The sequence below is a fragment of the Lethenteron reissneri genome, chromosome 15 (genome assembly GCF_015708825.2).
Source record: "Lethenteron reissneri isolate LAM-NWPU_2019-01 chromosome 15, ASM1570882v1, whole genome shotgun sequence".
In the NCBI taxonomy this organism is placed as follows: Eukaryota; Metazoa; Chordata; class Hyperoartia; order Petromyzontiformes; family Petromyzontidae; genus Lethenteron; species Lethenteron reissneri.
The window spans coordinates 8975878-9001811 of NC_083793.1; the positions used below are offsets into that span (position 1 = coordinate 8975878).

Consider the following 25934-nt stretch of genomic DNA (forward strand, 5'->3'; position numbering starts at 1 on the left):
TGCATGCAGTATACTGAAGTGGATAAGAACCATGAAAGCCGAACTCTCGTTCGTAACAGAGTACAATATCTATACATTTATATATCTCTCATATACCATGCCCTGTGACCGAGCAGAATTGAAATGTTGCCTCGATGTCCCCCTATGATATATATGTAATATACTGTTTCCCCAAACTGCAAAAATAAACGTTTGATGTCATGCAGCATGTTACTGTATATGTAAACATATAATTACACACCGATTCCACTGCATAAACAACAAGGTGCTCTGCTTAACAGGTTCCATTTCAAAGATAGGAAGACATGCTGACATCACCGCAGTCGCAAAGCAAGAAGCTCATGCATGTCCAATTCACGCGGAAGAAAAACGTGACATCGTTCACACTAAACGAGCAGATTCGTTATCTACGTGCAAGCGCTGACTAGCCACACACTGCCACAAGTCGAGTTTTTTCTACTGGAACATCAGAGTCGAGCCACCATGGGGCCATAACGGTACGGGTGATTTTTTTTCCCCCCTTGGCTTATTTGCCATACCGAGCCAGAACCGAACCACGATACGCCGGCCTCGCAAAACGCCCTTCATCTGGCTGGGGTGCCAAGCAGAGCCAGGGCGGGACTAATGATGTGTCCATTGGGTCTGATGTCACTGTGAGGACACAGCGTCATCGCATCATCGAAAATAAAAACTATTTCAAATTAAACTATATATTTATTTTACCAGGTGAGGCCCATTGAGCTACGTAGCTTTATTTTCAGTAGCGACCTTGCCACAGATGATAGCTCAACAAAGTGCTTTATCGCGTGGAAATGTATAGCAGCCGAACACTCAACGCATGTTTCTAAACGTGGAGGGAAAAAACAGAGGGGACCTGGAGGAAAATCCACGCAACCACGGGGAGAGAGACACGTAACCTCCAAACGTACATCGGGCGTCGGGCTCGGAATTGAACTCACGATCTGCTGTATACCAGGCGAGGTATGTAACATCTGGCCACAGGTCACGCCCGACCATGCATCGACATACGTGTCGGCTCGTTGCGTGTGACGTCAGCGCCACAGCTCATTTTCCGCGGTGCAAAAAGCTGGCCCAACCTGACCCAACCGCACCGGACTGGCTTTGCTCAGCCCTGGCGCAGAGCAGATGTGCCAATGGAAAAAGAGACCGTTGATTATTAGCTGTTCGTACAATGGGCTCATACAGCTGGTGAGGCCACAGCTATACTGGATGTATAATGTAAGGATATATATATAGATGTACCAGGTTTAGGAGTTTGGAGCAGCTTATGATAACGTCGTTAGTATAGAACTGGAAAACTTTTCTCATTGATATTAACATAGAGCATAAGACAAGAGTTGAACACCCAACAACAATATCAGCTCAAATCACACAATCTTCCCTGGATTGCCCCAACTAGAGCTTGAACGATTAGTCGATTAAGTCAACGCGTTGACTAAATATTTAAATCAACTACTTTATTTGTGGTCGATTTCTCGGGCCACTTAAAAAATGATGGCCACCCCCACATCCTGCCTCGTGAAGGCAGGAAACCCCCCGATGGTGCCAATGACGTCACCCATCACCTCCCGTCCAGTGGCAGGCATGGGAAAAGAGGTGATTGTGTTATCTGATTCATCGAGTAATTGAACTGGTAATCGGTAGAGTCATCGATAGCAGTGCTAAAATAATATCTAATAGAACATAGCTTGTATTCGCATATGTTGTAGTGCTTTTGAGTTTCTTGTCATGCAAAGAAGGAAAAGACGAAACATTGACAATCTGTGACTCTCACCTTTCACCAGGGTCTTGTGCCAATAAGCCAGGCGGTTCAACAAGTTTACGATGAAATTGCTTCGAGGAAGCGCAAGCGTTTTTATAAACAAAAATTAAAGCCTGGCGGAATTGCACTCAATTTGCATGCCTCAAGTGTTCTTTTGAAAAAAAAGCAAGTCCCACCGACCTTCTGGGACTAATCCCTCCCATTCGTTGCTAAGTGTCGGCATTAACGCTCAGTAAACACAACATCTGAGGCATGCAAACACAGAGGGTGGAATAATACATTCTAGATTTGAAGCTTTCGTGACTGCAAGGATTCATACTCTTAGGTTTTTTCGGTAATGTCACGTAGGTAAAAATTTTTTTATAGAAATTAAATAATAAATCACGACGTTTCGGAGGCAACACAAGTCTCCGTCATCAGGTGGGACCGTCACAGCTAAATTTACTGTATCAAGTGAGGAAAAATCCCAGAGTCTAATAATACAGCACATCTCGGGGTGGTGAGTGGAACCTCATCACCTCCATACCTGCCCACCTCTGCATTTTGTTCCCCAGACCATCTTAATCACCCACCTCAACTGTTATATTTGATTTGATTTTCATATACATATATACACCGTATGTTTCAGATTGTAAGACGCTCCGGAACAGACGTACCCCGAAACTTGTGTCCGGTGTCAATAACGTTACATACACTTCGTCGCAAGCACACACACACACACACCTGGCTGGATTTTAAAACACACTTGCAACAATCGCTTTAATATACAGTGAAGGGGGGGAAAAGTGCATCTTATAATCCACAGAACACGATATAATCAAAGTGCTGCGTGAGTTGGTGCTATCAGATCCCATGCAAGCGTTTGTGCAAAACAGAATACTGTGAACTGCCGTGTTCAGATTCAATTTCTTCACTCGCCAAGTGCAGTTTACACATTGTAGCGTTCAAAAGATGCGTACGACACGTTACACTACGTGCACGTGTTTGGGTTTGACGCATAACCTCGACGCTTACATATACAGAAAATCAACATACGTACATACGGACTTGAGTCGCAACGCACTTGGACATGGACTGGCCAAACTTCTCAACTCTCAGGAGGGTGGCCAATTCATGCCCAGGGGCCTCAGATATTGAGAGGCTTGCGGAATTTTATAAATACATCCTCTAAGTAACATGGAAATTACAGCCATAACATCACCGTGTGTGTGTCACTAACCAGCTGTGCCGAATTTTAAATAGTTTAGTTCCTTTTAACAAATTGCATTTATCGTATATCACATTTTATGAACTAGAATTGAAATAAAATGAATTAGTACGGAGCCTTTGGTGTCGGGTGTGGGTGGTGGTAAAATATTCATAATCAACGTTTTTGGTTTTAGATCGCGTTATTTATAAATGTGTCGTAACCATCCACCACCCGACACGGCCAATCAGTAAAAAAGTGTCACGTTGACAAAAGACAATTAGTTCACTGATTGGCCGTGTCGGGTGGTGGAGGGTTACGACACATTTATAAATAACTCGATCTAAACCCAAAAACGTTGATTATGAATATTGGTCGTGAAAGCCTAGGTGGTAAAATAGTCGGGGGAAGGAATTGGAGTGACAAAGAGGGCTCCGCACCCCCCAAAAACAACTATTTTAAGAGCCCCAGGCCCTCATCCAACGTAATCCGACCCTGCCTGCCAGTGTCACCGAAGCTGCCCTTTGCTATTTCCCATCTTCTTCATCTTCCCTGCCCTCGTCCCCTCTACTCCCCGACCCTTTCGTGATCCCTAAGTACGCCCTCTGTCGGGGGGTCACTCATTCTTCAACCCCTTGCACACCCCCTGTCATCTAAATCATTCCATTCTGTCAGGCTTTTTTGTTGTTGTTGTAACTACGTTAAGCGCCTTGAGTGAATGCGCTCTACAAATATAAAATTAGATTAGATCAGAGGTGTTGATGGATTCCTTTTCTAACCGAATGTTACACCTGGCGTTTCTGATGAAGGCAGCTGGTGCGGCAGTGGTGTTATTTAAAAGGCATCACACAATAGTGGCGTCATTATGTAATGTGTGCCGGAGAAGCATGGAGCCATGGAAAGTCTCTCCCCCCCGTGTTGTGTAATCCCTCGCCCGTCAGTCACCACACCGACTACGAAGTTGCGGCTCTATGCCGTCAACTGTAGATCTTCACGCCTGGCGTTTTGTTTTCACAATAATATCATGAGAATAATTTCCTTTTTGGGAGGGCGCTGGAGGAACATTTCGAGATATTCCACATTAGTCCCAGCGAGCACGCCTTTCTAAAAATACAATGTGTGTTTTTTATCGCTCCCGTTATTATATTTGAGTTTACATATAATATATTTGAAAATAAATAATCCATACCGTTTCTCGATTATGCGCAGCCTTCTACATTAACTTACAGCGGCCGTTTGAATAAATAAAAAATATAGGCAACTTTTAACGATATACATTATTGCAAAACGTCTGAGTGTGTGTATGCACTGTGCAGCCTTTACGTAAATCAAATTTAAACAAATGAACCTACCCCTCGGGACATTACAACAAAATATACTCTATGTACATCTACGAACCGTTCTGACAAAGATCAGTTACGTGGGCCGACGCCTCAAAAGAGAACAAGAGAGCACTGCACAGGAACTTTCACTACACCTGGGGGGGGGGGGGGTGGTAGTGGGGGAAGCGGCGTTCGATACCGAATGGCCGTGCACAGGAAAAAAGCCGAACGTTCACAAAACGCACGTCGCACTCTCCTCGTGGGGAAACTTGCCGGAGTCTAGAGAGAGAGAGAGAGAGAAATGGAGGGCGCTGCTTGTGCAAGACGGCTATCACAAAAAGCGTGAGCGTGCGGCGACGACGCCAAACCGTGATTTTGACGACACCGTAATTTCGCGTCGAAAACCAGGTCGGTTAAAGTTTGGTTCTTAACTAAATGTTTGAAATGTGTAACTCGCCCACAGGAGGCGTGGGCTGGTGGGGCGGTGGCACGGTGGTTAATACACCTGCACCGTGAACTCGGCGACCTGGGTTCAATTCCATGCCACATCGGTGTGACGAGTGACATCTGAACTGGCCGGCATGGGGAAGTATGGTTAAAACAATCCTCATGACTAACATGGCGTGGGAGGCTTTCATCCAGCACTGGAATTGGCAAAGGAGCTGTACATTAGTTTTAAATACATTTCACTGGAGGTTGTGTGTGTTTTTTTATTCTTTATGCAATGATCGTGATCCAAAAAGGCTGCATTAAACCACTTTACATTATCTCAAAAATGGATTCTGAGGATCATGTCACGATCCCGAACTTGAACAATAGAACAACAACATTTTTACTAATTAAGGTTATTAAATGTGGAAATAGTAGGCAGCGCATTCCACGTGATTACAAAGTGGTTGCCAGACATTGTGCATAACTAAAATGCCTACAACTGCGAACACCTGAACCAACTGGAGGGTAATGCTCAAGCCAGGTGCTGTGAAATAAAAATGTGAAAAACTCTGCCGACCATGTAATGACCCCTCAACACTGATAACCCCCGCACCCAGCAATATTTTACACTGGCAATGACTTTACATCACCCGCGGACATTTCCAAAAAACGTGCCACCCTGTGACTCATGAGCGGCAGAAACAACAATGGAAACGGCTTCGCAGGGAAAGAAAACCAACTGCTTCACGAGTAAAAATTAATTTCGATTTAAAGCTTTCGTGACTGCAGGGATTCATCTTCTTGGTTCTTTCGGTAAAGTCACGTAGAATGGAAATAATAAAATAATACAAATAAAAGATAATTAAATAATTTTCACGACGTTTCGGCCACAACGCAAGCAGCCGTCCTCAGGTGGAGAACAGGTCTGTCGAGAAGACAGCGTCTGCCTTCTCAGGTGGAGAACAGGTCTGTCGAGAAGACAGACTCTGTCTTCTCGACAGACCTTGTTCTCCACCTGAGGACAGCTGCTTGCGTTGTGGCCGAAACGTCGTGAGAATTATTTAATTATGTTTTATTTGTATTATTTTATTATTTCCATTCTACGTGACTTTACCGAAAGAACCAAGAAGATAAAAGTAAATTATTAAGATGCAAGTCCTGATTCGGCATGTAGGCCGATGATAGCAACGTAAAGATGTCGTAACGTCTACTCTTTGTCAGTGCGCTCTGGAGCAAACCCAACGTGGGAAATCTGCCAGGCCGGGTTCAGAATGTCTTGTGACCGTGGTGGCGAATGTGCCGCCTAGAGCCACGTGCTCTGCCGCACGACTTATGGCAATCAGCCGGGATAAGTTCAGCCACCGATCACCAGCTCGTCCTTGTGGATGTTTGTGTGTTTTTTTCCTTCCACGAACGAGTTTTGATAAAAAAAAATGCTGCCGGTTAGTTTCGCCGGGCGAACGCAGACACTCACGGTCGCCTCACGCATCGCTGCCCTCCACGCGCTCGTCGTTATGTCGACGAGCTGCTGTCTGCCACCACAACCGTCGACTGCGTCGGCTGCTCTTTAACGACGGCGCACGCCGACACTTTATTCTCCTCTGGCAGCGGCGTCTGCGACTTCTCGTCGACCGTCGCAGGCTCCTTCACTAAAATGGACAGCACCTTCGGCTGCGCGGACTCCTCCTTGTTCTTGAGCTTCTCAGCCGAGTTGTTCTTGCACCTCTGCTTGTAGAACTTGAGCTTGACCTTCGGGTGGGTGCCAGACTCTGGCCTGCTCCCTGGCGGCCTGCTCTCCTGAGGCTTTCCCGCCGCGGGGACCTGCGCGGTGGCAGCAGCAGCATCGGCGACAGCCGCCGCTTTGAGAGAAACCTCAGAGGAAGACGCGATCGGCTTCCCGTCCGCCGCCCGCTTGCCCTCGGCCGGCGCCGCGTTCTCCAACCTCGGCTTCTTTGGCGGCGCAACGGGCGTCGGCGAAGGATCCCTATTCAACTTGGGCCGCCCGCGCTTCCGTTTGACTGGAACGACAGCGGCGCTGTCCGCCGATCCCGCCGGGCCCGGCTCCGCCGCCGCCACGGCGGCCAGTGAGAAGGGCAGCTTCACGACGATGCTCTTCACGTACGGGCCGCCCTGCTGGTCGTTACGGGGCCTGCCCCTTCCCCTCGCGAAGCCGTGGCCCACGGCGTCCGTCAGCGCCCGACCTCCTCGCCCCCTGCCCCTTCCCCGGCCCCTGCCCCGGCCTCTGCCCCGGCCTCTGCCCCGCCCCAGGCCCCAGCAGCTGGAGGACGTGAAGGGGCGCGCCAGGGAGCCGTTTCCCTTGCCGTCGGAGCCCCCGCGTCCTGCCACCGTGAAGTCGAAGTCCTCGGGCTGCAGGGTGGTCTCTCCCGTCTTGCTGAAGTAGGCGCGCAGCTCCGCGTGGGAGCGAAACTGCTTTCCCACAGGGCTGCAAGGAAAGTGCATGACAATAATGTGAGCGTTTCTTTCTCGGTGTGGGCTACGATTACCACCTGTTCCAGATTTTCATGAATTTTCAGTCTTACCGGGACTTGGTCTGCCAGACTGGCTGTTTTGCCTCGTCCATACGGTGTTTAGCCACCACACTGCGGTTCACGACACTTTAATATCAAGACGCTTCTTCACTTTTCCCATCATATATTTTCAAATATCTTGTAATAATATTGTTAAATTTAACAGATGCGTTAACGCTTATCTCCATAATAGAGGATTTTTTGGGGGGTTAGATCGCGTGTTAAACCCTTATCTATTGTAACTTTAATCTGGTATTTTGGGCATTTGGGACCTGTTCTCAGCAACTATGATTTTAATATATATATATATATGTAAACACAAACGTTGATTATATACGTGAATAAAAAATGTTTTTTGAATCACGTTTTGGGTAGTGCTCAACTCCTGATCACTCCTGATCACAGCTCTAAACCATCTTCTTGGTTCTTTCGGTAAAGTCACGTAACTTTACCGAAAGAACCAAGAAGATGAATCCCTGCAGTCACGAAAGCTTTAAATCGAAAAGCTCTAAACCAGTTGTGACCATTCCACATCCATATGTCATCGGTACATTTTTCACAAAATATCCACTTTACACATAATTGTAAATGTTGTGGGTTTACTCTCCAACACACCAGTGTTCTGCACTGGTAACGAATTGGCACGTTTTCTTTACGTGACAAACCTTACTAATTGGCCGTGTCGGGTGGTGCCATGTTTATCAACATTTATACTTATGCAACCTGACCCAAAAACCTCTTATGGAAAACATCCACTGTTGATGAGAATAGGTGTTCCCCTTTTTCTGGCAACAAAACAGGTGTTAAGATGTTAAAACACCAAACTGAAACCTTTTACAAGGAATCCTGTCTGCATTAACCACAATACTTGTGGTCAGAATGCAAACAAAAAACATACTCTGATAATATATGCATTGTCTTTGAAACTGATTGGTCCACACCAGAGACTAGGCTTGAAAGAAAACTGCCTGGTGTGGACCAATCAGTTTCAAAGACAATGCATTTATTATCAGAGTATGTTTTTTGTTTGCATTCTGACCACAAGTATTGTGGTTAATGCAGACAGGATTCCTTGTAAAAGGTTTCAGTTTGGTGTTTTAACATCTCACACCTGTTTTGTTGCCAGAAAAATGGGAAAAACCTATTCTCATATTTTGGTACTGGCAAAGGAGGTCCCATGATCCACTGTTGATGTCCTACAAAGTCCCGGTTTATACACCACAATGCATTAACATACAGCTGCATAAACATATACACTCCCCTCTAGGGGCATTGGGAGATATTCTTATTCTTCCCATTGATATGTCCCGTTTTTGTATACCTCGTAGGTGGCAACAGATATGGGAACTCACACCGGAGTTGCTCTCACATTGCCAGGGTTGCCAACTTTCCCATTTTTAAAAATAAAAATCGGAAGGTGGGGGGGGCGTTGTGGCGCAATCCACTGCTGGATGAGGGCCTCCCCATGCTGTGCAGGTAATTGGGGGTTATTTTACCACACTTCACCGCACGAGTCAGAGCGGTCTGGTGACGGCAGGGAGCACACACATGGGAGCGTAGACGCACAGGGCAATTGGTTTTGCTGCATTCCCACCTGCTGTGTGCAGCGTAGCACCGCAGCATCCTATTACACCTGTCATGCACGGTAGTCCCTCATTCCGCACAAACGCAGGGATGGCCCCACGTAGGTTCACAATAATTTGACGAGGTTGGGGTTAAGATTCGAGGTGATTTGGTCGCCAATTAAGTACCCTCGGCACGACCTGCACACGCCTCTCATCCAGCGGTGGAACGACAGACAGGCCGTGCGTGCATGTGCCCAGTAGACACGCGAACGTCGGCATGCGCCCGGAACCCTGAGCCCAACACCGGGTGTTCCAACGTTTACGCACGCACGTCCGTCAGTTCGCCCGCGCGGCCGGCACGGACACTCACTTGAATATGTAAACGTCGTACTTCCCGGCGGAGCGGCCCGCCTTCCTCTGCTTGAGCTTCCTCACCCAGCCGTCGGGCAGCGACGGGTCGTCGAAGAGCGGCGGCGCAGGTCCCCGGCTGGGCCTCCTCCGCTTCGGGTGCACCGACACGCTGCCCGTCCCCATGACCACGCTCTCGATCACGGCGTCCACCGAGTTGGCGAGCGCCCGGCCACCGACACCGCCACCGCAGCCGCCGCCGCCGCCACCCATCATCATCGCGGCGGCCGCCGAACCGGCGTCGCGCAGGAAGAGAACGTCGCACTCGTCGTCCGCTTTGGCGGGCGCACAACCCTTCCCGGCGTCGACGGCATCGTCGACGGAGCCGTCGGCGGTGCCGGCGCGGCTCAAATCTTTCGCTGCCGCTGCTGCCGCCGTTGGTGCGGCTGCGGCTGCTGGTGCTGTTGCCGCCGGTTCTTCGTCCGCGGTTTTATTCTCGCTCCTCGCGGCTTCTTTGCAGAGTTTGTCGCCGTTCGCTTGGCCAGAGTTGGCGGGAGGTTCACTGCGAAGTACAGGTTGCGCGAGTTAGTACGAAACGCTTTGCTCGTGCGATTTTTTTTTTATCACGGGGAGGGATCCTATTCCGGCAGCGTGTCGACGAAAGGGCTGTGCGTGTACATCAGCGGTGTAACACAACGTGCAGCCGGATCAGCCAGTGTGGGCGATATAATACAACGCTTAGATATCCGACTTAATTACAAGTGAGATTACCCCAACATTTAGCTATGAACTAGTATCAGCGACGTAACCCAACATTTACATCAGTGACAGTTTCAACAATTTATTCGGAATTTCCAGCCCTTTGGCGATCACTGTTCGAAAAATGCCTCCCCATGCCGTACGCGTCATGGAGCTTGCTTCCCTACACTTCACCACGCTGGTCAATAAGGGGTTGGTGAAGATGGAGTGTGACCCAGGATGGGTTTAGATACCACTGATCGCTAGCAACGCCTGGGAATCAAATTCATGTCTCCGGATTTCTAGTGCAGTGTACGAACTGCTAATTCAAAAATGCGTCCACATCTGTATACGGACATTCGGGTTGTGAAACGATATGCGCTAAACTGATAACTGCATTCATAATCGATTACCAGTCAGGAACCGATAAGTGTGTGTGCACTTGCCAATGCTCCCATCTTCGCCTGCACTCTATAAAAGGTGCCAATGTTCCCATTAGCAAGTACAAACGGCACGGCGGTCTAAGTCAAAGAATGGCAAGTCCAGTTTTCTGCAAATCGTAACACCACTCTGGCAGCTCTATTCGTTTCTCAGTTTAAAATATAAGCGCGTTACAGTTATTCAAAGACGTTTCTACATGTGTGTGGGTCAAACCTATTATGTTTTTCATGCAGCTACCGGTAATGCGAAAACACTCTCTGAAGAATGTTAACAAACGTTAAATTACTCCTAATTTGGAGCGTTCGTGACTGCAGGAAACGTAAAATTGATAACCCAGTTAACTGACGATGAGCTGTGCAGGTGGCATGAGCCATGCTTGCGAAAATATAAAATAAATAAACCATCTTTACACCTGCGCTGATTAATTATTATATATTCCTCACTCTTCAAGGGTCATTGGCTCGAGGTCCTAAGTGACCTCAAGCACGCAGCGGGAATGTAAGCCGGTCACTCTTAAGAAGAGGCAATAAAAACAATAACAACATTCTACACACTCCACGGAAGGTGAGCAATATGTATTTATGTATGTTGAACTTCTTTCGCACCATACATAGTCAACCGTGTAATCGTAGGTGCGGGGGAAGGACAACAAACTAAACACAAAAAGCAGTTCTCAAGATTTAGTTTTTCAATCGAAGTTTGCAAGTGCATAGCTCCAGTGGCTTCCAAATATCGGTAGGAAATGCATTCCAGACGGCCACAGAAGTGCATATGACAGCGTGCGATGCAATGTACGATGAACTTTTTTTAGCACCGTACGTAGACAAACATGCAAGTCGGAGGTGCGGGCACACACGTTTAATAGCCTGACACAAGGATTGCATTATCCGTTTTTAAAAATCTGAGCCACTCCTCTGTATATTATAAAGTACAGTTCTAGAAGTTGTCAATTTCAATATCACCCCAATCTATATATGAATATGGAATTCGTAATGAATAATGAATATTCGTGTCAATACACTTCTGGATGGCCTCCCCACACCGTGTTGATCACGGGGGATTGTTTGACCACACTTCACCATGCTGGTCGCTGTAGGCTGATGGAAGATGTTAGCCGTGGCCAGGAATTGAACTCAAACGGCCGGTTTTTTTTGCGCAGTGCGCTGCTTAGGCACTTCCAATGCCTCTTCACCCCCCCCCCCCATATCAGCAATAAATAACTTCGGGGCCAGGCAAAGGCTCATTGATATCAACTGACTCGAGTTCAATGGAGGCCTGGGTCAAACGAATCAATGCAGTAAACATGTGTTAACAGATAAACAAAACGAACAGAGTACACAGCCTCAAGCAGTACGAGGATATTACATAATATAATCATAACTATGTTTATAAGAATAAGAATACACTATAAAAATGTAAAATTATATATCCTGTATGTATATATTTTTTTATCATGCAATAGCAAGTTGTACAATGGTTTGTTTATGTATTAAATAGTTATGCAATGTATGTCAAAAAGTCCTTAATACTCAGGTGATCACATTTTAGTTTACAGTGTTGAATTAAGAAAGATAAAAACATCAATCATTGTGATGGGCACACGAAATCAATTGCCATTACTGTTATCAAATACACGCAGTGACAGGAGGACTGCAAGAGATGGGCTGGTATTTATTCACTAATTATTGCATTCATACTATTGATATTTAAACCATTTGAATGCATTAGTATTTTGATGCTAGCAGTCCAAATTTAATTTTGAAAAGGACGGAAACACAAAACCTCGAAGCTTGTGTAATACACAATGGAATGTACAGTCATACGAACGCAGTTGGAATGCGTTATTGAAAATGTCAATGTCAGCAAATTGCTGTGTGTTTTTTTTTTATGAAAATAGACTTTACGAATGCCGCAACGCAATTTCTGCAATTTTATAACCACGCTCGGCCACACGACCTGATTTATTATATCGGCAGCGAGCGACGTGAAATGAGCCAAACGAATTCACGATGTGATCAAATGACGGAGGCAGATTTAAAAATATATATATACTGCTTCTAAAAAATACTGCATACCCGTGGCAGAAGAAGAAGAATAATTGGCGATCACAAAACAGGGTGAATGACTGCACACGAAATGCGCAATCCAATGCTGCACCCCCCCCCCCCCCCCCAGCGAACGATTCAAATGAACGTTTCAGTCGACGCACCTGCAAAGGGGAAGGGCTCGGGTGTGTGTGGGGGGGGGGGGGTATCGACACTGTGTTTGCATGCGATGGTCAGGCGAGGCAAAAAAAATCCAATAACGCTTCATCACCTCACCTCAACTCCACCACCACCACTCCATTCGCAGTCGCTGCCATCTTTGCGGGTCGCGAGCGCACGAGCCGATTGAAGGGAGAGAGACGGGGAGAGGGGGGCACGCAGAGAGAGAGAGAGAGGGGGGGGGGCCCGCTTGGTCACACGTAGCCACGAGATGGCACCAGCGGCGTGGCAACCACACGCTGGGACAACAACAACAATGACAACGAGAGGAGGATGATGAATAAGAATAAGAAGCAGCCACGGAGGGGGGCACCCACGGTCGGGTTTTGGGGTCAGTGCGTAAAGTGAGTTTCGAGTGGCGTAGCCCCCCGCGGCCTCGCCGGGGAGATTATTATTACTGTGATGTGAGCCGGTTATTGGGCGACATTCAGAGAGACGACTCAGTTGTCGGCATTGTCGCCTGTCACGCGCTGGATACGTGAGTGTATGCTGGACTTTTTTTGCACCGTACGTAACCAGCCGATAGGAGGTGCATGGCCGAAGTTAGCAAAGACACAATCCAGCAGTGATAACTATGAGCCAGTTATCAATGATACAATCTGATACTGTATCTAGGTGCCTGATCGTGTTATCTGTAATATGGCCCAGCACTGAGAAACACGGTTTAGGTGTTAATTACATAATCTAGTACCACGATTCATCATCGTGATATTTGTACTACGGCCCAACATTGATATTTACGAGCCATTTATCAGTGGTTTAATCTCACACTTTCATACATGACTCAGCTGTAAGTGGCATTATCCCAACATTTAGAGATATGATCCAGTTATGAGTGGCATGCACATTATCAGTTCACAAAGATTGCACCTATTTTCGTCAGATCTCAGAAGATAAGCAGGGTTTGAACCTGGATAGTGATTGTACATGTGCACATATCATTCACATCACCCAACATATAGATGTGGCGTAATTGCCATTGACAGTTTCATCAACATTGGAAAATAATTCATGTAAATGTGTCCATCCGCTGTTGGATGATCATGGGGGCTATTTGACCATATTTCACCACACTGATCAGTGCGGGTTTAGTGAATGGTGGCACCCAAGATCGATTCAGATATTACTCGCCACTGATGTTAGCCGTGACTGGGAACCAAACGTAGCAATCTCGGATCACATCATAGTGCCCTAACCATTGCACCACCACCACCACCACCACCCACCACACTCCTCAGCAATTAGTGCGTTGATTTAATATCAATGAAAGCATATTACATAAAGACTCAATATCAGTCGTATTTCCCAACATGTAATCGTATAGATTAACGGCACGACCGTTGGTGATTTAACTGAACACAACACTTACTTGACCGGGATTCACTGCTGACTTGTGGCCCCCAATGCACAAGCGTCGCACAATTAAGAACCATCAATAGGCAATGTGCATACTGTATTGGAAATCATTATCACCCTCTGGCCGAGTGAGGCAATGTCAACCCCACCAAGTGGAAGTCGGGTTTCCCAAGCCTCAGACTCTGCAAACCGCATTTATGCATGGTTCATGCATAAATGCGATGGACAATTAAAAAAATAAATCTGTCGTTCTGTAAAGACATACACAATTTAAAATATATCCAGCATCTGATGAGTGATCACTCCGTGACAATGAACAAGTCAAACGTGGTGGTGTGTATGTTGACCTTCTTTCGCACTGTACGTAGCCAACCGTTCTAATGGATAAACCCGCGTCCGCCATATGACTGTGGAGTTGGCACCACTGGCTCAGGGCTGTTAACGGAAGTTAAGCGCCACCTCAGTGTTGATTTGATCACTTGGAGTTTGACTGAAGGTAACAGCATCTCAACGTATTTTACAGGAGGGGCGAATCGTTCCTAAACACATTCACTGAGAATGTTTTGGGAAGTTTCTAGAACGGCGTTCTTCATGGCAAGGCCCGCAGGTCACTGGCAGCCCCTGGTGGCCTTTAGTGCGGCCCCCAACAGGACACAAACACCGAAAAGCACCCCCATCATCATCGTGCTGCTGTCAAACCCCCAATGGTTTAAAATGTGTGGTGGCCTTCACACCAAGGCCGTAATTATAACAGATATTGGGGGGGACACATCCACACCCCCCCCCCCCCAATATTCAAATATGCTCAAAATGTCCCCCCCCCCCCAATATATTGCTATAAAATAGATGTATGTTTATATTATTGTGGTTATGGTTGTACTTTATTAATCCCTAATCTCTGCCATTACATACAATGAAACAAGAAAAGAAAAAAGAAAAAACAGAGCAATGTAATACAAAACATTATTGGACATTATTGTAAAAAAAAAAATCCATCCTATGTGTTGGTGAATTTTTTTTTTATTTTAGACAGAAAATTAGTTTTCAAATAAAAAAAAACTCTGGGGGGGGGGACCCCCAGACCCCCTGGAAGATTTGGTCCCTCCCAACGTTAACTCCATGGCTACGGCCTTTCTTCACACTGATGTTTTATCGATGAAAGTAGCCCCTCCCTCTGAAGATTAGTTAAGAACACTGTGCTAGACCCGTATGCACATCTTATTTTCAACAGAAAAAGTAAAATTACCCCCAAAACTAAAATACAGGTAAAAATAACAATTGTAAACTACAGTAAGCGATCATTATAAATGAACAATAGAAATGTATCTGGTTCACATAGTTGGTATTTTTCCTTAATGACTCTCTAACCGGCCAGGTGGCTACCCGGGCTAAAGCCAGTGGCTCGCAATCGTAAGGTTTGCAAATTCAAGTTCAAGTTCATTTATTAGGTATAGCCCTGTGAGACATTCGGCTCTTGAATCGGGTGCAACCGCAACAAACAAAAAACATGAACAAAAAACATCTTAAAGTGAATATGTGACTAAGTGCAAACAGAAAATCCAAGAAAAGACAGCAAAATATTGCAGAAAAAACACATCAGCCCATCATCCCTTTCGGGTCGATAAATTTGATACCACATTTTGGCGAAGTCAACAGTGGTTGTCCTACAGACACACTTGCCCCCACCACAATAACACGGCTCAGTGCTGCAACCGGGAGACACGAGTGTCGTAGCCGCATGGCTCAAATGGAGCGGAGAAACCACTTTTTAAAATATTTTTTTACTACAGCAGAGAAATCCACAATTAATTCCAGACCTGCCCCTGCCATAGCAATGTGGAATTCCCACCATTCACTCAGCGCTGTAAAAAAAACAAACAAACAGGAGCTGAACACCAACTCAATGCCCATTTGAGCGGCAAATTGCTTTCGTGAGTGATGACGATTGCAGACTTCGTGAATATCATATTCTTTTGTTTTCTCGCTGGTTTTCGTGAATAGCACGTTGTGGCTTGCGAGGTGGGTGGGGTGGGGTCACCCCCCCCCCCCTCCAGCACGCTCGACGTGCTGACGTCACAGGGGCACTACTTTCTGTCTCGAAGCCCGCACGGGAAAATGGAGGCAGCTTCTCGCGATTGCAAGCTCCTTTGAAACGGAAGGATTTCAAAATGAATTTCACAAGTGGCCACATTTCAAAATTTGAGGGATGTTTTTTTTTCTTTTTTACCCGATGATGATGATGATGAAAAAAGGCGTTGCGGGCACTATGTGTAAATCTAACTTTATTTATTATTTGGTTTAAACACGGCTTTTATATACTGTATGGATGGATATCATAGGCGGCGTTTGGGTGCAGTGGTGAGGACACTTAGTGGTGACCCTGCTGGCCCTTGACATTCTAGACTCATCATCGTCAGCCATGATAACTCCACTGCTGGATGAAGGCTTTGGCAAGCAACCTTCACCTTTATCCCGCCACGCAGCAATCCATCCTGTACCTGATCTCATCACTACATGTCGCCAGAATCAGAATATTTGTACCGGAGGAATCCGATGAGCAATGAAGCTCATTTTTTCACATTTGTCCAGTAGGGGCGGCTCAGAACGTTACAACAAGGTCACCAAATAATTAAAGCAAACATAAATACAACTACACATTTATTTTAGCAGGCAATGCCCACTGAGCTACGTGGCTCTTTTTTTTCAGAAGTGACCTGGCCACAACGACAGTTCAACTTCTTGGTTCTTTCGGTAAAGTCACGTAGAAGGGAAATAATAAAATAATACAAATTAAACATAATAAAATACAATTCTCACGACGTTTCGGTCACAACGCAAGCAGCCGTCTTCAGGTGAAGAACAGGACTGTCGGAAAGACAGCGTCTGAATGAATTCAGCCGCTGTCTTTCCGAATGAATTAAGACGCTGTCTTTCCGACAGTCTTTCCGACAGTTTTTCCGACAGCCCTGTTCTTCACATGAGGACGGCTGCTTGCGTTGTGACCGAAACGTCGTGAGAATTGTATTTTATTATGTTTTATTTTTATTATTTTATTTTTTCCCTTCTACGTGACTTTACCGAAAGAACCAAGAAGATGAATCCCTGCAGTTACGAAAGCTTTCAATCGAAACGATAGCTCAACTTAGTGTCTCATCACGTGGAAATGTATAGCAGCCAAATACTCTCAACGCGTGTTTCTAAATGTGGAAGGAAAAACCGGAGGACCCGGAGAAAAATCCATGCGACCACGGGGCGAGAGGCACGCAAACTCCAAATATACAGCAGGCGTCAGGGTCGAGATTGAATCCACGACTTCCGATATACCAGGCGAGGTAGTCAACATTTCGCCACCGTGACTCGTCATCCCTTCTAGCGGCGTGCCCTGCCCAAGCCCACAAACTGTTCTTAAGAGTTTGGATGATGTCATTAATTTGTGTACGTTCTCGAATCTACGCTTTCCTCTGTCAATGACATTAAAAGTATTTGCACCATGCTGCTTCGCACACTTTTTCTCTAATTTAAATGCATGACCCCGTGAACCATGCCATAGTAATAAACACTGATTCAAAAGTTCTTCATAAGAGACATTGGCATGTTAATTTTAATTGTCACGGTCCAATTCTATGCTATGGAAAGTTATCTATGGACCAGTCCTGCCACCACCACCATCACCACCCCATTCACTAACCTGCACTGACCAGAGCGGTGAAGTATATGGTAAAACAACCCGCACGACCAAAACGGGATGTGGAGGCCTTCATCCAGCAGTGGAATCACAAAGGGGGCTTCACGTTTAATATATATATATACGTGTGACGGGGCAGTGGTGCAGTGGTTATCGCATTGGACTCTGAAACCAACATCCTGATTTTTTTCCCCAGGAACGGCGAACATCGGTGATGAGGGATGCCTTAACCAGCCCCTAGGGCCCCCACGAACCAGCATGGTAAAGTAGCAAACAGATTCACATAGAAGACCGTCAATTATTATTAATGCACCCCTATGTGTCTGCCAACACTATTTGTTTGGGTTTAGGCTAAGCCTAATGGGATCCCTGCAGCCTGCTCTTCAACAATTGTCATTGCCTTGTTATCAGCTTTTGCTGCGATGTTGTTTACAAAGGGACAAGCGGCACCCACCCCAGTACTTAACTGGAGATGGAAAAGTGTAAAATGTGAGTCACTTCAACAAAACAAGCTATGTGGGTTAACCGGAGACAACCCGAGAACTGGGCTCGTGTTCTACTTACGACAAACTGTTAATTGGGGAGGCAAAGCTTGCAGCGCTTTTCACACGATTAGAAGACGGAAAAAAGAAAAGCCCTCCTCGTATTTTCCCTCTGACAAGAGCAGCCGCTAATACTGCACGAGCTAATCGATTTCTGCCGCGTGGACCTTCTCGCTTGCAAAGTCGAGGCCACGCAGGCAATCTCGCCGTGCAATGCGTGCATTTAAAACGGCGCGTGTAGACTGTGACGCACTCGGCGTGAGATTTGCATTTCGAGAGACAGCACCGATGCATCAAACGTATTTAAATTTGACAACAAACAAAAAAAAACCGCTCGCAGATAACCACGTTCGGGAGTTATCGCTCGCTCCGGATTGCTATCCCCATGCCGCACGGCAAGGCGAAGAGGAGAGGAGACGCTCTTGAGCGTCTTCCATTTAAAATGGACCTCGTAGTGATTTGCTCATTGCTGACAACCTTCCATCAGGGTGGCCTACGCACATCGCGGTCTCATGGGATATGATTTTTTTCCCAGTCACAAATATCACATAGGTGACGTTCCCGAAGGCAGTCGGGCAGCCTGTGCCCGCTGTTTTATTCTAGCAATTCCACCCAGCCCCTGTTGAATGCTTCAAAGCACATAATGAAATATGTTGTGATATAATAGCATTGAAAATTGCATACGTGAGTAAGGGAGAATGAGAGCTGATGCAGTGCTGAGTGCAGTGCATTCTGAACACAGTGTGATTCACAGCCCCGGCTGATATCACTGGCGAGCGAAATCTGAACCGGTCAGGACCACATGAGTATGAACCAGTTCTGGATCCTTCCTACACCCATTCACCAACCTGCACTAATCAGTATCCCTGGTTGTGATCTTACACGAAGCTCACAGTCCACCATACACCGCATCCGTACAAAGCATGCGGATACCTGATGCACAAATCGAGAATTAAAAAGTCTTCAGTGTGCGACTGTGTGTCATCAAGAACAGACCGTACAACGTACAACGACGCAGTGGACGATGCACAAATACGAAGGAGACGTCACAGCGATCAGACTCCGCTACTCCCGGCGCGGTTATCGGGGCTTGACCACCTGAATGTGAAATTGTGGTTGTTGCTCTGCATCGACATCAGCCACACGAAAGAAGAAGACTAAACAGGTGGTGTAGAGGTTAGAAAAAGTGTACTGTTGAGTGAAAATCCTGACGAATTCACGATATGTCCTCTCTCTGTGTGTCCTTGTGATGTCTGTCTGCTTGTATGTCTGTCTATAGTTTTCTAGTTAGATTTTTGTTGCTATTTCTTTTATGCCTGATGATGATTGCTTGTGTTGCAATCGAAACGTCGTAATATGCTATTATTTTAATTTATTATTTTATCTTTAGACGTGACTTAACCGAAAGAACCAAAGAATAATTCCTGCAGTCACGAAAGCTCCAAAATGAAGAATGAATGGGTAACCCTGTGAGGTTGTTCTAGGGAAGATTCGCCTCCGTCATGGGAATGAGGAATTTCCAGCACTGGCTCAGGACCATGCAAGAGATCAAAACGTCCATGTGCTCACTTGAGAAAGGACAATGTCTGACCTTTTATTTAAAAAAATATATACTCCTCACAGCTGCAAAATACTTTTTTTTAACGTGTAAATTGTGACATTACAATTAAAGCGTCTGGGAAAATTTTAACTTCGTAAAAAAAAGTGTAAAAATGTGCGTTTTTGCGTGATATAACTAACAGTGTCAAAAATAATGATGGAGTGCCGGCCAAGGAAGTGAACTTATCTGTGAGGACACCCACCGCGGAAATGGAATAAGTGACGAAATCCGCTCATGCGCTCGTGACATGTAGATTATTACATTGCAGGATCGAGTTGGCGGATGCTTGAGGAGGCCTTCATCCAGCAGTGGATTGACCATCACCGATGAAGATGCTAATAACGAACACGAAATGAAATGCTGCAGATATCGTGCTATCTGCTGCTTTAACTTCACAGAAACCAAACGAAATTCCACCACCGCTACCAGTGCATCCTCCAGCGTGTTGGATGCCATCAGCGGTCACCCAACACAGAATCACCTTTGCTACTTGGCTGCGGAGTGGCGTTGTAGGTGACAACCCGGCGTTACGATGTGACACGATTCATTGTGCACGTCTGGTGTGATGTTAATGATTCTTGTAGTGGGGAGCGGCGCTTTCTCTGCGCGACAAAGGTAAGTGCGGTCGTCTTGTACCACGTATGCCTTTAAGTGAACTCACAAACAAGTGTGGAATCGCAAATGCTTATTGTCTCACTCGGAGACTCCCCAAGGTTTCACTTTGGCGAGCGTGGTGATGGCCGCTCCTCATCGAGCAATCTGGAGGAGAGGGGCTTTGTGGATCTTCACACTCAACGTGTGAAACTCTACATCTCGCGTGGCTCCGTGATGGCCATGTGATGGCAGTACAGCAAGTAGATTGGCTCCCTCTGGCCCCGGAGACGCAAGACTTAATCACCCCGAAGGTGCCCAATTGTTGCCAGATCTCAAGAGCTAACGCAGGTTTGAAGCCTGGTTGGTATTTAAATGAAATACTGTTTTTGATGACCACGTGTTGTAGGCTTGAGCTGCAGTGGGGGGAGGGGGTAAATCCATCTACGTGAAACTTTGGATGTTTCTCTGGGCGTTGTTCTTTAATCCCCACACACTGAACACTCCCGACCAAAGAGCCTCATGGTGATTCAGACGACACGTTCCTAAACACAGGGCATTGTTGTTGAATCAATGTCATAACAATAGACATTTTCCACAAGCCTATGACCCAATCAAGGAGAATGTCCCCGATCTCGTCAGATCTCAGAAGCTAAGCGGGGGTTGAATCTCGACTGTGGGCTGATGGACGACCCACCACGCACATCGGGTCGCACTTTAAACTCGGGCTGTGGGGCTACGCGCTGGGCACCAGAGGGCAGTGGAGCAACACTCACTCCGAAGACTTCAACGTAAACAAATTGTTTAGCGATGCTACGTTGGCACTGGTGCTGTATGTTGAGTGCTTTTATAGTTCCCCCACCTGACAACTCTGGCTTACCAGCATGAAACATGGTCACGTGGTGAGGCCCTCATCCAGCAGTGGATTGACAAAGGGCGATTACACGTACGAATGCATGGCTCGCCCCAAGCGGTGACCGAATTCACCTCCCATTATCAAGCAGACAGATTAAAACCCGAACCGCCACTGTGTGTTCAGTTCAGCGTTTAATTTCCATTTAACGATCTAACAATGTAAAGGCCAACAACAAAACACATCATCAGCCGAGCTTGTCAGCACCAGGACATGCTAAATAATAGTAATTAATGGCAAGGTCGCCAATTCGCCACTAAGCACATCCGCTTTATTAATGCGCTCTGCTGGATCAAGGCCTCCCATACGCCTGCCTCGTCGGTCGTGGCGTGGGTTGTTTGAGCACGCTTCACCACACCGGTCAACTGCGCGTGGCAAAGGGAGTGGCCAATTCCGGTTCAGTGACGACTTTCCACCGATACCATACTGTGGCTGGGAACTGATCCTAAGTTTACAGGTTCCTCGTGCAGACCAAAGCACCACCAACCAAAGCGCCACCGTTCGACCCACATATGCTGGAATTGCATGAAGAACATTACATGCATACCGTATTTTCCTTTTTGTCAGTTGAATTCAATGTTATAGTCACCACAAAAGCAGCCATTGTTGCTTATATTAAAGCAAATATACCTGAGCTGGAAAATAGAGAATGCATTGCATTTGTGAAATACTGTCCTTGAGATGAAAAATCACTCTTTGAAAAGGCGTAGATGTTTAAGACGAGAGATTGTTTTCTTAAAGGCATTAACATTTAAAGAATCTACAGAACATCTAGCATTATGCCTGTAAGCGTTTTATAATAATGCTTTCTCATGCAGAATAAACCCTTCAGATTTGTAATATTATTTTCCAAGGGAGGTCCTGGAGAGATTGCAGTGAGTCATTGGCTCCAGATCTTAAATCAATTACAAAATCAGCAAACAGTAACACATTGGTATTGCACGTGAGGGTAATGAATCATATTATGAATCATAACTAAAACACGTTAAATAAAATATTAACGTGAAAAAGAATGGCCTAAAATAATTTACACTAGTTACCACATTGCCCCTGATAATATCCATGGCTGGGAATTGAACTGACGTTTCTCAGTTCAAATGAGGTACGCATAAATAAGTGGCGTGGCTAAATTAATACGTTTTCAAACTTAAAATAGCGAGGTCTAACTGCTGGGTGGGTGTTAACGGTTCTGTTGAAAATCTCTCCGCTGAAGAATATTCAGTCTTTGAAGAAGCTCCAATGACGTGAAGTGAAACGTAGAATGGAAATAATAAAATAACAAAAATAAAACATAATAAAATAATTCTCACGACGTTTCGGCCACAACACAAGCAGCCGTCCTCAAGTGAAGAACAGGTCTGACTCTGTCTTCTCGACAGACCTGTTCTTCGCCTAAAGACGGCTGCTTGCGTTGTGACTTTACCGAAAGAACCAAGAACCAAGAAGATGAATCCCTGCAGTCAGGAAAGCTTTAAATCCAGATTCACTTCGTCTGATATCGTTAACCTCACCGATAACAATCATACGGAATCATATAAGAGAAAGCTAAAACTGATAAGTGCACTGTAACCAGCATAGAGAAGCATGCTACGGAATGTTCGACAATACCTTGAGTCGCATTATCTCATACTCTTAGTCTTTTTCGGTAAAGTCACGTAGGTAAAAAATGAAATTAAAATTAATAAAAGTAATTATAGAAATAAAACAATAAGAAATCACGACGTTTCGGAGGCAACACAAGTCGGTCCCACCTGATGACGGAGACTTGTGTTGCCTCCGAAACGTCGTGATTTTTTTTATTATTTTATTTCTATTATTACTTTTATTAATTTTAATTTAATTTTTTACCTACGTGACTTTACCGAAAAAACTAAGAGTATGAATCCTTGCAGTCACGAAAGCTTCAAATCTAGAATCGCATTATCTTCTCGGGGGGAAAAGATGGGTTCAAACCCTACACGGCATCGTTTGAAAGCAGTGTCGTAGCTATTGAGTGTGCAGGCGGTGAGATTGCACCGGGGCCCACAGTCAGGATACGACGGGCTCAGAAGCAGGTCTACAAAGAGTCGAGGGAATTTTCACTGGGGTCCTCATTTCATTATTTGCAGCAGCGCCCATTCTAACCATGCTACGTGGTTAGAATGGTGCGTGGCACTCATCCTAAACGGTGGCCTCAATAAACCAGCCGTGCATTGCAGACTTCTAGAAGGCAATAAGTGAACGCAGTGAGAGACTGTCCGATTTGACAAGCAAGTGCGGTTAATTGTTTCGGCTATCACCGCCACTGTTGTATTTCATTGAGCTGCATGGATTGCCTGCTTGGATAGCGTGACGATGCCGTCTGCATGTGTTACATAGCGTCCGTCAAGTGCCATGCAGTCTGAGTCATGCGCAGGGCTTAATCTCTCACTCGACATTTTGCGGAACGCTGCTGGGCTGGCTTCGAGAATTAGGGATTATCCGCATGAGGCACTACCACCAGAGTACAAGGTACACCTATCCATAATGATCACATATTATTGTACCCTATATTCTTATGATCAGACATATAGGGTATATACAATAAGGACAACATAATTTCGGGCACAGCGTTCCGGACTGAAATTGGGCACTGGTCAAACGACCACATTTTTATTGGTCCGAGACGCATGTGCTGGATTGGAACTGCATTTTGGTAAAGAGCCTCAGAATGAATGGGAAATACAAGCGCAGGACTCATCCCATCTCCACGCTGCCTTTGCAAGGTGGGGGGGACAAACATCCTTGTTTAAATAAATGCCAAGTATTCATTAACTTTTGCAACACCCCCCCCCCCCCCGCAAGATACGCGCAGATGCGTTCGCGGCAGCGTAAATAATTAATCAGCTTCCGTTACAAAAACACGTGATCCATTTTTAGACACCCAACCAAACCAATTGGGAGATTAATATTGCAGTCCAGTAAAGGGAAAACATTTGAATTTCAGACCTCTATGCATCCCCCACCAATCTCAATGCACTTCTTAAATATTTCAACAACTCTCCTGATGATACACTTTGTCCAACGCAGCATTCACAAAACCGTAATGCAATCATCACCTGTTGAGTAAAAAAAAGGTGGCTCGATAGAAAGCAAAGATGTATCTGTAAATGGCTCACCCTGAAATTAAAATGCACTGAGTGTGCCCAGGGTTGCAGAAGCACTCTGTTTTTGTTTGATCTTTGTTGACGCTGATATGAGATTGCCGAGGAATTTGCAGCTGTTGCATGTTGGTTTAATACCAAATACACACGGCAATGCTTAAACGAGTTGAATATTCACACTAAATGCCATGTGCGTGCTGCAATGAAGACGGTGGACAACATTTTATTAAACACTTAATTGAGTAACTGATCGCAAATAAATATATGTAATTGTGCGTAATGCTAATTTTTCCGAGTTAAAACGGAACGTGGTCTAAAGAAGGGGATTTTACAGATTAAATGTACACGCCGGTTACAAATGTTTTCTTCGGAAAGGTAAACAAATAATAACGTTGGTTTAGTCAAGAGTTAATCATGTACAGGGCTATTCCCAGAGAGAGATAAAAAAACACATCGTCGGGAAATAAATGTTTGTTAGTCATTAGTGATTCACGTGGCTCTGTAATGAAGACGACTGTGTATCATTTAAATGCGTAATTGCTACTCCATAATTATCAAAAATCAATAATAGTCTATAACGCGAATTACTGATCGTCAATTAATGTCACTTAGAGCGGCAAAGGTGTTCATTAGAAAATAGGGAAAATGCAAAGGACACGCAGAATTTAAGCTGTCATAAAAACAGTATATTTCATATATATACTGTACGTACTGGTGTAATGGACAGCGATTCGCAAGATAAAACACAAACACACAGGGATCTGTGTGTGTGTGTTTTAACAAAAATGTAACTTCTATTTCTGTATGACAACTAAACAGTCATCCTTTATAATCCGCAAACAACGCAATCCATCAGTGGGCAGCAGAAGCAACCAAACGCAAGGCAACAACACAAGGACACGTATACATCATCATCATCACCAGCAGCAGCCATGATCAATCCACTGCTGGATGAAGGCCTGCCCTTACCCAAAGCAGTCGACATATCTCACGACCTTGCAAATAATTCACCGAGCAGTGTTACACGACTTCATTGGGTACACACACACACGCGCGCAGAAAGACGCGCAGTACCGGCCTCTCTCGAGATAAAACCACCATAGCGAGCAACATCATCGCATCACATATCACAAGCAGCAGCAGCAAGCAGCACCATGATTATTCCGGCTTCGCTCAACGTACGCACATTATGCTGAACGAATACGGGCAACACTGAGAGGGCATATAACATTTGCAACAACAACATCAACAACAAAAATCAACGTACGGTTTTTTTTCCCCCAGAAAGAACGGAGAGAAAGAGAGAGAGCCGTGCAAGGAAGGATGCAGTAGTCAGTAGCCACTATGTAAACAAACAGAAGGGCAGGCAGAGCGGATGGCTACACGCATCGCAATATGGCACATCACTGCCTTACGTTACGCACGCGCGTGTGTGTGTGTGACCGTGCGTGTCTAAGTGTGCGTGTGCAATTGGCTGGCTGCGTGCAAGGGGTGGAAATGCATAGAGAGGAGGCTGAG

General features: G+C 45.7%; 1 protein-coding gene across 2 annotated transcripts; it reads right to left on the bottom strand.

Annotated features, from left to right (window-relative positions):
* Window positions 1-5845: 5845 nt before the first annotated feature.
* Window positions 5846-25791, bottom strand: LOC133342517 (methyl-CpG-binding protein 2-like). 2 transcript variants are annotated; one of them, XM_061551669.1, is made up of 4 exons: window positions 25684-25791; window positions 12665-12705; window positions 9187-9726; window positions 5846-7166 (listed from the first exon to the last, which is right to left on the bottom strand). In XM_061551669.1, exons 2-4 carry the CDS (start codon window positions 12703-12705, stop codon window positions 6236-6238), a joined length of 1512 nt encoding a protein of 503 aa, XP_061407653.1. In that variant the 5' UTR covers window positions 25684-25791; the 3' UTR covers window positions 5846-6235. The 2 variants fall into 2 exon arrangements, with proteins under 2 accessions (XP_061407653.1, XP_061407654.1); XM_061551670.1 differs by lacking the exon at window positions 25684-25791 and having other exon boundaries at window positions 12665-12743.
* Between the last annotated feature and the right edge of the window lie 143 nt (window positions 25792-25934).

Excerpts from the sequence above, each read along its gene's own strand:
- LOC133342517 (XM_061551669.1), bottom strand. The coding sequence starts at position 12,705 with ATGGCAGCGACTGCGAATGGAGTGGTGGTGGTGGAGTTGAG. Across the intron at positions 9,727-12,664 it reads GTGGTGGTGGTGGAGTTGAG|TGAACCTCCCGCCAACTCTG; the intron begins GTGAGGTGATGA and ends TGTACTTCGCAG. Across the intron at positions 7,167-9,186 it reads TACGACGTTTACATATTCAA|CCCTGTGGGAAAGCAGTTTC; the intron begins GTGAGTGTCCGT and ends CTTTCCTTGCAG.